Source organism: Pelmatolapia mariae, linkage group LG22 (genome assembly GCF_036321145.2).
Source record: "Pelmatolapia mariae isolate MD_Pm_ZW linkage group LG22, Pm_UMD_F_2, whole genome shotgun sequence".
NCBI lineage: Eukaryota > Metazoa > Chordata > Actinopteri > Cichliformes > Cichlidae > Pelmatolapia > Pelmatolapia mariae.
Window position 1 is genome coordinate 6,489,320 of NC_086245.2, and position 14,459 is coordinate 6,503,778.

At 42.9% G+C, this 14,459-nt stretch overlaps 1 protein-coding gene across 2 annotated transcripts in view; it reads left to right on the top strand.

Moving 5' to 3' along the window:
• Positions 1 to 4,860: 4,860 nt before the first annotated feature.
• Positions 4,861 to 14,459, top strand: part of LOC135932760 (uncharacterized) — a 31,900-nt gene continuing 22,301 nt past the window's right edge. For both annotated transcript variants that reach the window (XR_010573634.1, XM_065470373.1), the window contains exons 1-6: positions 4,861 to 5,012; positions 11,112 to 11,171; positions 11,582 to 11,602; positions 11,779 to 12,054; positions 12,968 to 13,055; positions 13,625 to 13,851. Coding sequence is in view for 1 of the 2 variants with exons in the window: in XM_065470373.1 (XP_065326445.1) it covers positions 11,126 to 11,171; positions 11,582 to 11,602; positions 11,779 to 12,054; positions 12,968 to 13,055; positions 13,625 to 13,851 (658 nt within the window). In the remaining variant the exon portion in view is untranslated. The remainder of the gene's footprint in view (positions 5,013 to 11,111; positions 11,172 to 11,581; positions 11,603 to 11,778; positions 12,055 to 12,967; positions 13,056 to 13,624; positions 13,852 to 14,459) is intronic.

Here is a 14,459-nt window from a genome sequence, read left to right on the forward strand (position 1 = left end):
CGTCAGCTCGATTCTCCTCCTGCTTTTGTTGTGCAAACCACCCATTATCCTTGAGGCCTGGCACATTTGCATTTGCTCACTCAGAGTTGCTCAGATCCAAGCCAGGCCAAACCTCTGTGTTACAACCTTCAGAAATGCCTGCCGTATCTATACAAAATATCCCACACACTGACTGACCTGCATATATGAAAGACACACATTCACACCTTCCTTGACTCTCAGCACAGATCTTCCATTGTTCCATTGTCACTGTGTATGTGAGGAAGTGGCATTGCTTGACTACAGCACAGTGCTGTGCATAAAAGCAGACCGACCCAGGCGGGAGAATCATTTCTTCTTCGCATTTCTGAGAACGCACATCAGGATGACCTCCGTATCACTGCCACGCAGGAAGAACCTCTCCACGCAACAGGCTTTGGCCTTGTTTCAGGAAATGGACGAAGCAGATTCTGATGGAGGAGAGGTTTCATTTGTCCAGCAGGCCACTGATACCTCCTCAGAAGAATCTGAAAAGGAGATGGAACAAGAACCCAACATGCCTCCACGGAAGAGGCACCGTGGTACTGGAAAGCCCAGCCAGAGCCACACGGCAAAAGACGGCACTGTGTGGATAGAGGAGGACATTGGAATGCCCAGTGCAGTAGCAAATCACTCGTGCTTCACTGCGCAAGCTGGACCCACAGAGTCTGCTAAGGTTTGTCACTGCCATAGCAGATATGATATTTATATAAACCCATTTAGAGTGAGGTTCATGTAAATTTACCATTCTCTATTTGTTTATCTTCCGACAGCGTAAGATTACAAGTGTGCTCCAAAGCTTCTTTTGCCTGTTAGACCTGGGAATGCTGCAGACCATCAGGGAGTGTACGGTCCATCAAGCCCGCAGAACAGAGCCGGACTGGAATTTGTCAGTTCATGAACTGATGACATTCATTTCAATTCTGTTTGTAAGAGCAATCATGTGTCCTGTTGGTGCCATTCTAGATTGCTGGTCAGAAAGATTTCTGATGCGAGTAATCAAAGAGACAATGCCCCGAGATAGATTCATTTCAATTATGCAACACCTTTGATTTGATGACAAGGACACGCGGGCAGAACGGGTGAAAACAGACAAATTTGTGGCGATCTCCGACATCTGGACATGCTTCAACAAGAACTGTGCTAAGAGTTTCACTCCAGGAGAACACATGACCATAGATGAACAGCTGTTCCCTACCAAGGTCCGTTGTCCATTCACACAGTATATCACAACCAAGCCAGAGAGATTTTGAATCAAGTTCTGGATGGCCACGGATTTGGAGACCAAATATGTCTGCAGTGCATCTCCTTACTTGGGAAAGAACCCCAGTCGTCAGAAGGGAGAGAGGCTGGCATGAAACTGATGGAGCCGTTTTTGGATGATGGGAGAAACGTCACAACGGACAATTTCTTTACTTCACTGTCACTGTCGCACAGACTGCTGCAGCGCAAAACAACGTTACTGGGCACGGTGAATAAAGTCCGGCTGGAACTTCCTCAACTTGCAAAAGAAACTGCACAGCGAGAGGTATTCTCCACTTCAGTGCTTAGAAGTGGCCTGTTTACCTGTGCAACATGCCACAAATTCACCTGTGCCAAATGCAGGGATGATGGACACTGGGTATGCAAACGCTGTAAAGTTTGAAACACTTTGAAATAAAACAGACTTGTGTACCCATATATTGTGAATGTGTGTCTTTTGTATCGATACAGCGGGAATTTCTGAAGGTTGTAACACAGAGGTTTGGCCTGCCTTGGATCTGAGTAAACAAATGCCAATGTTGCACACACACACACACGCACACACACACACACACACACACACACACACACACACACACACACACACACACACACACACACACGCGCAGCAAATCTACATTTGGGTACATCGTCCCTGTACCCAAATCCTCCACCATCTCCTCATTGAACGACTGGCGACCCGTAGCCCTGACCCCCATCGTGAGCAAATGCTTCGAGAAGCTGGTCAGGGACTTCATCTGCTCTGCACTACCCGACTCACTGGACCCTCTACAGTTCGCATACCGCCACAACAGGTCCACTGATGATGCCATAGCCCTGACACTCCATGCTGCCCTGTCACACCTGGAGAAGAGAGACACGTATGTGAGAATGCTGTTTGTAGATTACAGCTCAGCATTCAACACCATCGTTCCCTCGAAGCTGGACAGGAAACTGCAGGATCTAGGACTGAGCAGCTCCCTCGGCAGCTGGATCCTTAACTTCCTGTCTGACAGACGCCAAGTGGTCAGACTGGGCAGCACCACCTCATCCCCCATCACACTGAACACTGGTGCTCCACAGGGGTGTGTACTGAGCCCTCTCCTGTACTCACTCTACACCTACGACTGCACGGCCACTAGAAACTCCAACATCATTGTGAAGTTTGCGGACGACACTACAGTGGTGGGTCTTATTACCAACGGTGATGAGACGGCCTACAGGGAGGAGGTCAGCGCCCTGACCCACTGGTGTCAAGACAACCATCTCACCCTCAACGTCGCAAAGACAAAGGAGTTGATAGTGGACTTCCGGAGGTGCGGAGAAGTACACACCCCCATCACCATCAACGGCGCCGCTGTGGAGAGAGTGAGCAGCTTCCGCTTCCTTGGTGTACATCTGGCTGAGGATCTTACGTGGTCAGTACACATAAACAAAACAGTGAAGAAGGCGCAGCAGCGCCTCTTCTTTCTCAGGAGACTGAAAAGATTCGGCATGAGCCCCCGCATCCTCAGGACCTTCTATCGCTGTGCCATTGAGAGCATCCTCACTGGATGCATCACCACCTGGTACGGCAACAGCACCGCTCACAACCGCAAAGCTCTCCAGAGAGTAGTGCAGTGTGCTGAACGGATAATTGGAGGTGAGCTTCCCTCCCTCCAAGACATCTACAGGAAGCGGTGCCTGAGGAAAGCGGGGAGGATCATCAAGGACTCCAGTCACCCCAGCCATAAACTGTTCAGACTACTTCCATCAGGAAGGAGGTTCTGCAGCATCCGGTCCCGTACCAGCAGACTGAGAGACAGCTTTTTCCATCAGGCCATCAGACTGCTGAACACTTCATAGACACCTCACCCTCACTACTGGAACTTCAACATTATGCACTCCATACTGTACATTAATGCCACTGTTTTGCACATACCAACCTCTGTATATTTTATATATCTTATTTTATTGTTTACTTTATTTCATTTGTAAAACATGTATATACATACTATATACACACTCAAACACACACACGTAGAAAAACATATTTAGTATACACATTCAGTAATGTATATACCTTTACATATTGTACATATATTTATTACTTTTTAGATTAGCCATTTTTATATTTTGCTTGTTTTACATTATTGTATTTTGCACAACTCTGTTGCTTGTGAAGCTCGCACACAAGAATTTCACTCACATGTACTGTACCAGTGTACCTGCACATGTGATGTGACAATAAAAGTGATTTGATTTGATTTGATTTGATTTATTAGTCCCACAAATGGAAAATCTGCATTGTCACTGCAGAAATGTAAGGTGTGGACATATAAATATATGTACAACTCTGTGTATATATGTTTATGGACAGGCATGCAATGTAGTGACTAGGATTGACAAGAACTAATATTGCACATGAGAAATACTGCACATAAAAACTAGCATGGTGTATTGTAGGCTGCAGGTACTTTGTTGTTGAGTCTGACAACGATTGGAAGGAAAGACCTTCTCCTGGTTCTCTCCTGGTTGGGGGTTGGGGGAGGGTGTGTTTGCACAACAAAAGCAGGAGAACAATGGAGCTGAAGGCCTCTCAGCGGGGTGCTAGGAGGTGTTAGGTTCAGGGGAATTTACGCAAATTTGCGCAGGGTTAGTAAATCTAGTAGTAGGGACTTGCACTAGGAAAAAAAAGGCTCAGTAATTCTAGTGATAAGCCAATCTGCTTTCTATTTTTGTCTGTGTTACATCCATTGGTTAATAATTTTCTGCCTTTGCAATGCACATTAGCATCGTGTTATCTGTAGATCTTTAGGATATCTGTTGAATTTACTGTAGATATGCAGCATATTAATGCAAATACTGAATATTTGCATTAATACACAACAGAAGAACTTTTATTATTGCAGCACTGGAGCTCTATGTATGCACTGTGACAGTTAACAGTAAGAAGTTGCCTAATGTCTTCATTAGAACATAATGCAAATCTTTTTGCCGACTCAGTCTAGCAAAAGGCGTTTTAATGACACTACAAAAGCTTCTGCATGTTTTATACAGCTTAAGGGGTTTTCTTTTTTGCAGCGTGTTAATCACATTGCCCTTGTGATTAACAGGAGACCATTCACATGCCACTTAATATTGATTTTAAAAGGTGTGCCTGTTACTTCGTGTAATTGGCTTTCTTCATTTTTGATTTGTAGCTGTCTATCACTTAATGGGTTAAATATGTCTGTGTTTTTATGTAAATCTTGTTGATTGCAAAGGAACAAAGCACTTTAATGTAACTGAGAAAAATAGGAGACGAGCACATGCTGTTAGAAATAAATACTATAAAATAATAATTATGTAAATGTATGAAAAACGTTAATGCAAAAAAATAAATAAAAATAAAATAAATCAACATAAAATTGTTTTCGATGGTAATTTTAAATACGGATCGCCGTTCAGATAACTGAACAGCAGGCTGGAGAAATCGTGCATGTGTGATGGTGGCCTGAGGTTAAACTGCAGAGCGGTTTCTTGTGGCTCCGAGCCAGAATCGACGCTTTCTACCGAAGCTTTCCGAGCAAAGCCGAAATGAAATAGTCCACAAACCCGACATCAACCGAAAGTCCTCAGCCCACTCCCGAATCGGCCTCATTGAAGTCTCTAGTTGTCGGGTTGGGGGGTGATGGGGTGGACGAGATTGGTGCGATAAAGAAGGAAAAACATTTCCATCACTCTTGAGCCCCTCCCTGTCCAGTGATTTTCGGATCTGAGGCTTGACAAAGGTAATTACCCTCATCCATTTATAATTGCATATTACAGCGACTGGTCTTTTTTCCTCGTGATTTCGCTCAGTCAGGGAGGTAGTGGGTTAAATTCTGCAGTTTTTCTTCGCTGTTTTGACTATTTGCTTGTGTTGAGCGCTCGCACCGGTGATGTAGGGCGTGTAACCACCGGCGGCAGCAGTTACAGGGATCTCCTTCACACAATAATAAAGCAATTAACGCTACATAAGGGGCAAACTTTCTGAATTTCCCGGGAAAATTGCAAATTCCACAGCATTCGGGCAGAAATCAAAGCGCTGCGTTAGTTTGCAGGGTGCCACTGCGCACAGTGGCCTCCTCCCTTCTCCTAATTTTGGCTTAATTCTGTAAATTCATTCATGTTTCTGCTGACGCCACTGAAAAAGCGGAGTCTTTGCACTGATGCTGATAATCAGATCGCCAAGTGGTTTAACGCTCGATATCCTGTATAGCGTATGATCTCGTGTATGCTGCCCCTGGCTGTGGTGCATTATCGTGTGCTGTGCTCGGGAAATACCCGTCTCAAAACAGGGTATTTTCCAGGCAGAAACGGTTATGCAATGCACTATAGCACACACCACAGCCTCGCGCTGAAGGGCAGAAGTATTGATCACTGAAAAGTCATTTACATTTTATTAAGAAAATGGATGGATGAATAAGTGCTGTGATGAACTGTGGGAAGCCTTGTTTTCATTTTGTGGTAAATAGATGAACCAAGCCACCGGTTCACATTTATGAAAAATGCTTCTTCTTAGGGTTTGTTTTGCTACAAATCTCCTCTAAGTGACGTGCCAATATTTGATCACTCTTTACTTAAACCATAAATTGATGGTTTACTGTTACCCCTCTGATATCTGTGAATTAATGAAACAAAGAGAGTCTCCATTCATGTTCACTCTTTCCCTTTACTCCCCTCCATCTTTTATCTGGACATCCACAAATTGGGACTGGTCCCATTCATGCTGGTGGTGGTCGTGACACACCCTTGGCTGCACCAGCTGCTGCTCCTGGCTTTCTGAGCTGTATAAGGAGGGGTTAAAGGGGGGATGGGGGTGGAGGTGCAGAAGAGAGTACATGCAAGTCCACAGAGTGGAGCCAATCTTGAAGGTGCAGCATCTTTAGATTTGAAGTTCCACTGCTGATAACAATCACTCTGGCTGGAAAATGGACACAAGGGAGAAGCTTTGGATTAGAATTCTGAACATCAGTGATGTTCAGCATTTTCAGGTGGTGCAGAATGGACCAGGTACCACTTAGGTGTGGCAGGTAGGAAATGGGAAAATGCTACTAGGAAAAAATAAAAATAAAAAAATAGTACTTGAAAATTGATTGAAAAGTCATCGAGTTATAACCACCACAGCTGACCTCCATAAACATATGCATTACCAGCATTGGTAGTATAAAAGATGCATGCACCCACCATCACTCATTAGTAAGTGAAGTGTCATTAGGAAGTTAAGCATTTTCTATGTTGTGGAAAGTGGATGTCAGGAGTGCACATCAACTTTTACCTCTAATAATGACCAAAGTTAAGAAAAAAAACCTTCAAGTTTCACTCAGTATGACCTGAAATCACTGAGAGAGCCTATGAAGTCATCAGGAAAATGTCTACTGAGATTGTGGAGCAAGCTAGCAGAGAGCTGTTTTTACAAAGCCTTCTTTGGAAGTTTATAGGAGTCGCCCCCTGCTGGCCATTAATAATGGTAATTCAGGTTTAAGTCTTTTCTGCACTTCTGTGGAAGCTACTTTTATCTTTTATAGCATCTTAAGTTAATTTCTTGCAAAGTAAAGGAGTTGGAGAATAGTAGATCGTAGATCAACCCCCCCGATAAATCACCACCTCACCGCAGTGAAAGGGGGTTGACTCCATCAGGGGTAGGGTTATAGCAAATTGGTCTCAGGGGAGGAATCAGACAAAGAGCGATGGGAAACCCTAACGGAACAGTGTTCTCTGAGTTGGTTAACCTCGCCTGGAAGTGGGAAATTGGGGCTCGGGAGCCAGGCCTGTAAGGAGTGTCTGGTGACCAGGTCAGTGTAGATGGGGCCTGGTTGGGCACAGCCCAAAAAAGACAACGTGGTTTAGCCCCCCTGTGGACCCACCACTTGTGTCGGCGGGCACTGGGGTTTGAGCAAGTGGACCCTCAGCATCACAGACTGGTTTCTGGAACACTGTGAGGCATATGAAGGTGATTTATCGTCTCAAATACATATTTAAAGATTTCAGTGCATATGATTATATTACTTTTTATGATATAGTTATATTCGATGCAGTGTGGAGGACAACACTGTGTCCACCTCTTATTTCCACCTGTGCTTGCACTGGTGTGACAAGACAGCTTTTGAGAGTTGAGGTACCCCAAACCTCCACTTCTTCTGATGTTATTGAGAAACTGTCACTGCTGCGATGACTCAGTACAGGTGGAGGATATTTGACATTAGTGCACTATCATCACAGCTTATGAGTCAGACTAACCTTGAAAGGAATCAGAAGGATAATTAATGAGAGAAAAGACAAAGAAGGGAAAGTGTTTGAAGATAAGAATTACAGACAGACAAACAGGAATCCAGAATCAGATTGAAGCTGGGAGATGAGAGAGATGATACTGAAACAGGAGGAGGATGGAGGCATGATGCTGCTGCCCTCCGTCTTGTGTGGGAGCGCAGCGATGAGGTGGAAAAGGCTCTTAAATCCGTCAGTCACGATTGATGTCAGACTGATGAGATCAGCCGGAAAGATGTACCCTCCGAGCCTCTCACTGCGGGGCGTCTGCTGGACGTGTCATACGCACTTCACTAAATGCTATGCCTTGTATAGTTTGATTGATCCTTTTAGTTATAATAGGAGACATGAGAGCTATGACCCCATTTAGACTCAGCCTCTATAAATGGACACGAGAGACTCAGCCAAAGGACAACGATTACATCTGTATAACAGGCTTCTTAGCTTATTATGGCTCTCCCCTCTGACGCAGCAAGTGAGATGTTTAGAAAACCAGAAACTCTGGAAAATGCATCATCATACCTGCACTTAGGAAGAAATCCAAACCGGTGGTGTCAGGTGTGAGTTTTGTTTCATTTGTTTTCATGAAATGCACAGCCACTACTCCCACCGCACTTCACTGAATACATATTTCATGTTTTTAAAGTGGATGTGTACATTTATGTAATCAGCAGCAGCCTGTCATTTTCCCGTCAGATGCATACTTCCTCTCAATCAATGAATCAAACCTGTGATTTATGTCTTTGCTGCAGCTCAGCATGAGCACTCACACATGCAATAAACTAATGGCTCTGTAGAACATTAAAGTGAGATGATTTAAACCTGCTTCAAAAGGGCGGCGATTAGAAAATATGCTATGATTACTATGTTTTCTGCAAAGGACTAAGAGCCTCTGGAACAGTTTTCCTGCCCACATTAATGCTAGGGTGTCATTTTGAAATGTCTTCACATGTGTTGATGTGCTGAAGGAAGTGTATGGGCTGTCATCTCTTTTTTTTCTTTCTTTAAATAGCACTCTAATCCCTCATCTGAAGGAGCTGGCAGAAACGCAGTGGCATTTTATTGTTCTCTCAGTCTGAAGATGCCGTGATTCCCTCTTCTCCACCATCCTGAACTGGATCCATGCAGGAAAATAAATTATACTTCCAAATATGCTGCAGAGCTCTGAAACCTGCTTTAAATTTAATAACTTTTTGCAGGCTGAAATCTGTAATCAGCAGGAAGAACTGCTTTAATTTGAATAAAAATTGAATTATCAGCAGGTATTTGGCATTCCTGTTCATTTCGTCTTTGTTGTTCAGAGTTATGTGGAAGGTTCAGTAAGTATCAAATTAAAAGCGGACATATTTAGCCCGTGCCTGTTTGTGTGTTTTGTTTTGCTGAGCAGGCGTTTTGAAGTCGGTTGTGTCAGCCGCCCCATTAGAGCGGCGCTGTGGAAACAATGCCAAGGATGGAAGCAGGTGGATTGATTATTGTCATCCAAGTGTCAGCCTGATTGCAGGTGTAGTGTTAGGACAGTGGATTTGTGTTGTAGATGAATGCAAGCCTTTGATGTAAATCTGCAGTTAATGGCACAATTTAATACTTCGACAATATGTCAGTCTTTTACACCCACATGTCTTCGTGTTCCCCGACAGGATTATTACTAGCTTTTATAACAGGGTCGTGCGTACAAGATGGACACAGACAGCTGTAGACACGAAGTACATGTAGTAACTCCTGTAATGCTTCTTTGACGTTCTCCTGAATACTGCATGTGTGGCTGGAGCTCTGTAGTGCAGCACCTACCTCTTGTTTGTGAGGGGCATTTAGAAGAAAGGTGGCTTAAATGAAGTTTGGCCTCAAAATTAAAGAAGCTGAAGCAGCTGGTTTCAGACAGTGAATAAAATGAGGAGCTACACCAGTATAAGATGATAAAGGATTATTTTGACCTGTGAATAATGTAAGTGACGTTGCTTGTTTTTGGACTCCACTAGAATTAAAAAAAAAATGAGTATAAGGTGCTGGAAATGAGCATTTAGGCCTACTTTAATGACGGCTACTCTGAGTACTTGACTAGAGAGTTCTGCTGTCTGTTTTTTAGCATTGATTTACAATAATTGAGGCCTGCTCAACTGTGATTGGCCAGTAATACTTGTAGCCCATTTGTAGTCCATTTGGACTACAAATAATCAAAGATCAGGGTATACACCTCAGTGGCCACATCATTAGTCACACCTTACTAGTATCAGGTGAGACTCATTTTTACGTTCACAACTGCCTTAATTCTTTGTAGCACACATTCAACAAAGTGCTGGAAAGATTCCTCAGAGATTTTGATCCATATTGGCATGAAAGCATCACACAGTTGCTCCTGATTTGTTGACCGCACATCCATGATGTGATCCTACCATTTCAATACATCCCAAAGGTGATGTATTAGATTGAGATCTGGTGACTGTGGAGGCCAATTAAGTACAGTGAGCTGGTTGTCATGTCCAAGAAAGTAGTTCTAGATGATGTCGTTTTGTGACATGGTGCATTCTCCGGCTGGTAGATGGGTACACTGTGGTTGTAAGAGATGGAAACAATACTCAGGGAGGCTGATGATAAGAAACTATAATCCCCACCACCACCCTGAACCACAGATACCAGACACGATGGAAACCGTGGTTTCATGTTGTTTATGCAAAATGCTGAAGTGAGCCGACTGTCTGAGTTCTTCATTCTGATTCTCAGTTTAAGCTTCAGTAAGTCGTCTTGATCGTCTCTACATCCCTAAATGTTGATTAGATATTTGCATTAACTCGTGTATGTTGTTAAACTTTCTAGTCCTTTTTGTTTCTAGCTGTTTCATCATGTCTGTCTTAATCTTCCATCTAATTATCCCACCTTAATAACTATGCTACTACTGCTTAGTGTAAGCCTGTGCAGTTGCAGCTAAAGGTCAGTCCCCTCCTGCCAGCTGGCTCCTGTCCAGCTCATCATCCCAGAACAGTGGCTGTGCACTCTTGCATTTAAATATCTCCCACTTTCTCTTCATTTACTCTTCATCTTTTTTCTCCTCTTGATTCCTCCCCTCTTCCTCCATTGCAGTTTGTGATCCTGTGTCGTGAGTGGAAAGCCGATTATCTCCCAGCACCACGGGAGACACGAGGAGCCGCTGTTCAGCTCACACAGCACAACATCACGTTTTTGTCTTGAAGACACTTTATCTATAAAACTTGACTTAATAATATATTTGACTTTGCAACAGCACTATAGGTTTTCTTGCCAAAGAGTGTTGGCGGAAGTCTACTCTTAGATATTTAACGAGCTAATTTGTGAAAAGCTCTTCAGTGCCGCACAGCGGTGTAGAGAATTTGGGAGAGGGCGGGGTTGGGTGCTTCTCCTCAGCTTGAGGACAAAAATTGAAGTTGGCATGCTTCTACCTTAGCGAGGTGTTTCTAAATTAAACACAGAAGCTAACAAATATATCTTGTCAAATAAAATTATGGGAAATGTTTCTTTTTTTGAAAACCTGGAGCCACGATCCTGCTATAAAAAGCCTTTTTTAATTTGTTGTGTATTGTCTGTGGGTTTCTCTTCTCTTTTGTGCACAGATCAACTGTTCAAGATGAAAGTAATCGGCGCCGCAGTGCTCAGCGTCCTGTTCTGCACGGGTAAGCAAGAACATAATCAGTCACTAGGGAGAGAGTTTAGATAGATGAACTGTTGAAACAGACTTCCTGCAAAACCACATTTGTTTTAACTGGGTGATTAGCATGGATGCTGTGAAAGCCTCACCAAAGAAGCTAAAACACATTGTGATCTAGTTAATTTCCACTTATTTCCTTTCATTTCGCCTGTAATGAAGAATCTGGCTCTTTGTTTTTGTATCCAGTCTATTGTTAGCTGTCATTATTGGCAGCATTTACATTTCAAATGCTTTAATGCTTTCTGTGGAAGCTGTGTGGTTTTTCACTTGGAACAAAGGAAATGATTTAAAGGTTTTTGTATAATCCAACAGACTAAAAAAAGATGCGCATTAAAATAAACTCATTTTAAACTAATCTTTTTTGTTTTCCCACAGTCCTGCCAGCATCTGCAAAAGGTAAAAATGGTTGTTTGGATGTTAATGCATGCCTGAGAACGCTCTTTGAGGATTATTATATTATATACATGACAAAGACAGAGTGTTTGTGCTTTCAGGTTAAAGTCAAGTATAAAAAGTAACAAAAAGAGTAATTCAGCATATCTAATAAAAAACATCTTGATTGCTTCTATCAGTAAAAACAGAACACAGGACAGCTTTCTTTGGCGAGGACGTCCACATCGATGTCCCACGCGGGAATGGCAGCGAGGTCATCTTTAAATCTGCGACCAGCGAGTCCTACGACATGCCGCTGATCAAAGCGGGGATAGTGGTGAATCACAACATTTCCTATTCCAACACTTTGGGCTACCTGGTGCTGGAGGATGTGCAGGAGCAGAACGAGGGCACGTACATCATCAAGGACACCAACAATCTGAACATTGAAAGGCACTTCAAACTCATCGTCAAGGGTAAGCCTCCCTCTGTCTTCTTCATGTGCTTTAAGTTATATTTTTGTAAATGTGGTTTGGAAACAGGAAAAACGAAAGAGACATTCTGTGCAGGCCGGCAGTATAACCGTGAAAGAAATGATAAATGTCCTCTATGATTGGTCTTGATATTTTTTAATTTCACGTGTCTTACAGCAAAGATTGTTCAACTCAAACACACAAAGAAGACCAGGTTTTACTTGCAGGAAGCCAGAAAACACAAATTAGTCACCATCTTAAAAGGAAACGCAACACGTCATGTTAGATGACTCAAAAGCGCTTTGGGGCATCTCTTGTGTTTTTAAAAATGTGCTTTGTGAATAAAAGTGACTTTACTTGACATAAGTTTGATAAGATACACACTGTGCTTTATGTACATGAAGATATATTGAGCAATAGGACCCATGTTGAGAATAGTGCAGAAGAGAGGTGAAGAAGAGCGCTGACAGGGTGGAGTGGGTGAAGACGAGTGTCAGGAGTGATTATGACTAAAGGATAGCAGCAAGAGTGAAGATGATAGCGAGAGGTGGTGTGTTTACTGGGTTTTGTTTGGAGTTGGTGGTGCTGACAAAAAGACAGAAGCCTGAGGTGGAGGTGGCAGAGATGGAGATCAGTGGAACAGCTCAGGTTGAGCAGGTGGAGACAAAGTCAGAGAACCAAGAGATGGTTTGTACACGTGCAGAGGTCAGATAGTAGATATGCTGGACAGATGATGGTGAAGATGGAGCTGCCAGGCAGGAGGAAAAGAGGAAGATGACAGAGAGCATTCATGGACGTAGTGAAGGAGGACATGAGAGGGTTGGGGTCACTGAGATTTTTACACTGAGGTGACTTTTGCCACAACATGACAAATTTCTCATCTTTGACTGTTTTTGTTCTCTGTGTCGATGATCAGACTGCGCTTTGGAGCAAATTGTCAAATACGGAGAAACCTACTACATCCATCTTAGCAACATTAAAGGACCCATCACGCTGGAGTTCAGGTATGGTCATCAGAGTTAATCAGTACCAAAGCTGGAATCATTTTCTTTACAGATTGTTTGAATGTTTTGACCTAAACAAGAACAGTGTGATGAGAAGACCCTGGAAATGGTTAAAAACAAGAGCAAACATGCCATAAAATCTAGAAAAAGGGAACACAAAGCAGAAATCTAGAGATAACAGATGGGTGGGTGACAAAGGCCAAAGGGCTGTATACACTGAGGACTGATCACACATTAGGAAACAGGTGGGAACATCCAGGGAAACATTAAGTAAAAGCACAGAAGATATACAAAGAAAAACAGTTACCAAAAATAAACCAGAAAGACACACATGACAGAGAGAGGGGACGACTAGAAACACACAAAGGAATAATAATAAAACACAGACAGACGGTTTGCTGCTCTCCAGCTCCTTCTGTGTTACATCTTTTGTGTGTTGAAATAAGCCAGAAATGAATTAATAAAGAGAAGAAGAAACAGGTCGGTTAACATCTCTGGAAACATCCTTAATCACAGTCACTGTGCTCCTTTATCTGTTCTGTATTATTCTGATCTTTCACCATTTTTAGGCCCAGTCCGTCTCAACTTAATCAGTCAGAGATGCAGTACACGACCGAGCCTCCACCTGTGGTGCTGTACGACCAGACGGGAGTGTTGGCAGAAGAATACATGAAACGCCTCAGCGTGTCGGAGAAGCGTGTGGTGCTGCACTCGGTCAGGATGACAGATGAAGGCAGCTTTACAGTAAAAGACAGCGAGGGCAAAGTCAAGATTCGGACCTGCCTGAATGTCAGAGGTAAGGGAAGATCAGAGCTTTACAGCATCCTCTCGGCTTTAATCGATCACTCAGTGTTAAAGTGCGTCATTCTGTGTGTGTGCAGATGTGCCTCTGACTTCCTGTCAGTCAGGGGCTCTTTTCTTTGTATTTTACTTAAATTCTACCACAACGGGAAACTCTTGTTTATTTTCCCTGAACTTATTTGCACTTCATGTATTATTTTTTCTGCTTGGCCCACCTGCAGTGACTCTGTGCCCCCCAACTGGGGTTTGCCCCACAGACTGAGAGCCACTGCTGTGAGTTGATGTGTGTGTAGTTCTTAACCCCACAAGCCTAAGGCTACACTTTTAAAATTTTGCCTGAGGAGAAAAAAATATATAATTTAGTCAATAAAATAAAGTGTCTGGTAAAAATAAGTAACCTTGGGCTCTATGCAAGAAAAAAACTTTTGATGCACAGTAAGGCTAATTTTAAATATTGTTAGTTCAGAGTGTGATTTGAAATAGAGATTATAAAGTTTTTGAAATATTTTTCTACCTAATCAAAAGTGACAAAAAGCCATGAGACAATCATTCAGCTGGTGTTACTAAACCTGTTTTTAATAAACTCTTAACTTCAGCTCTTCT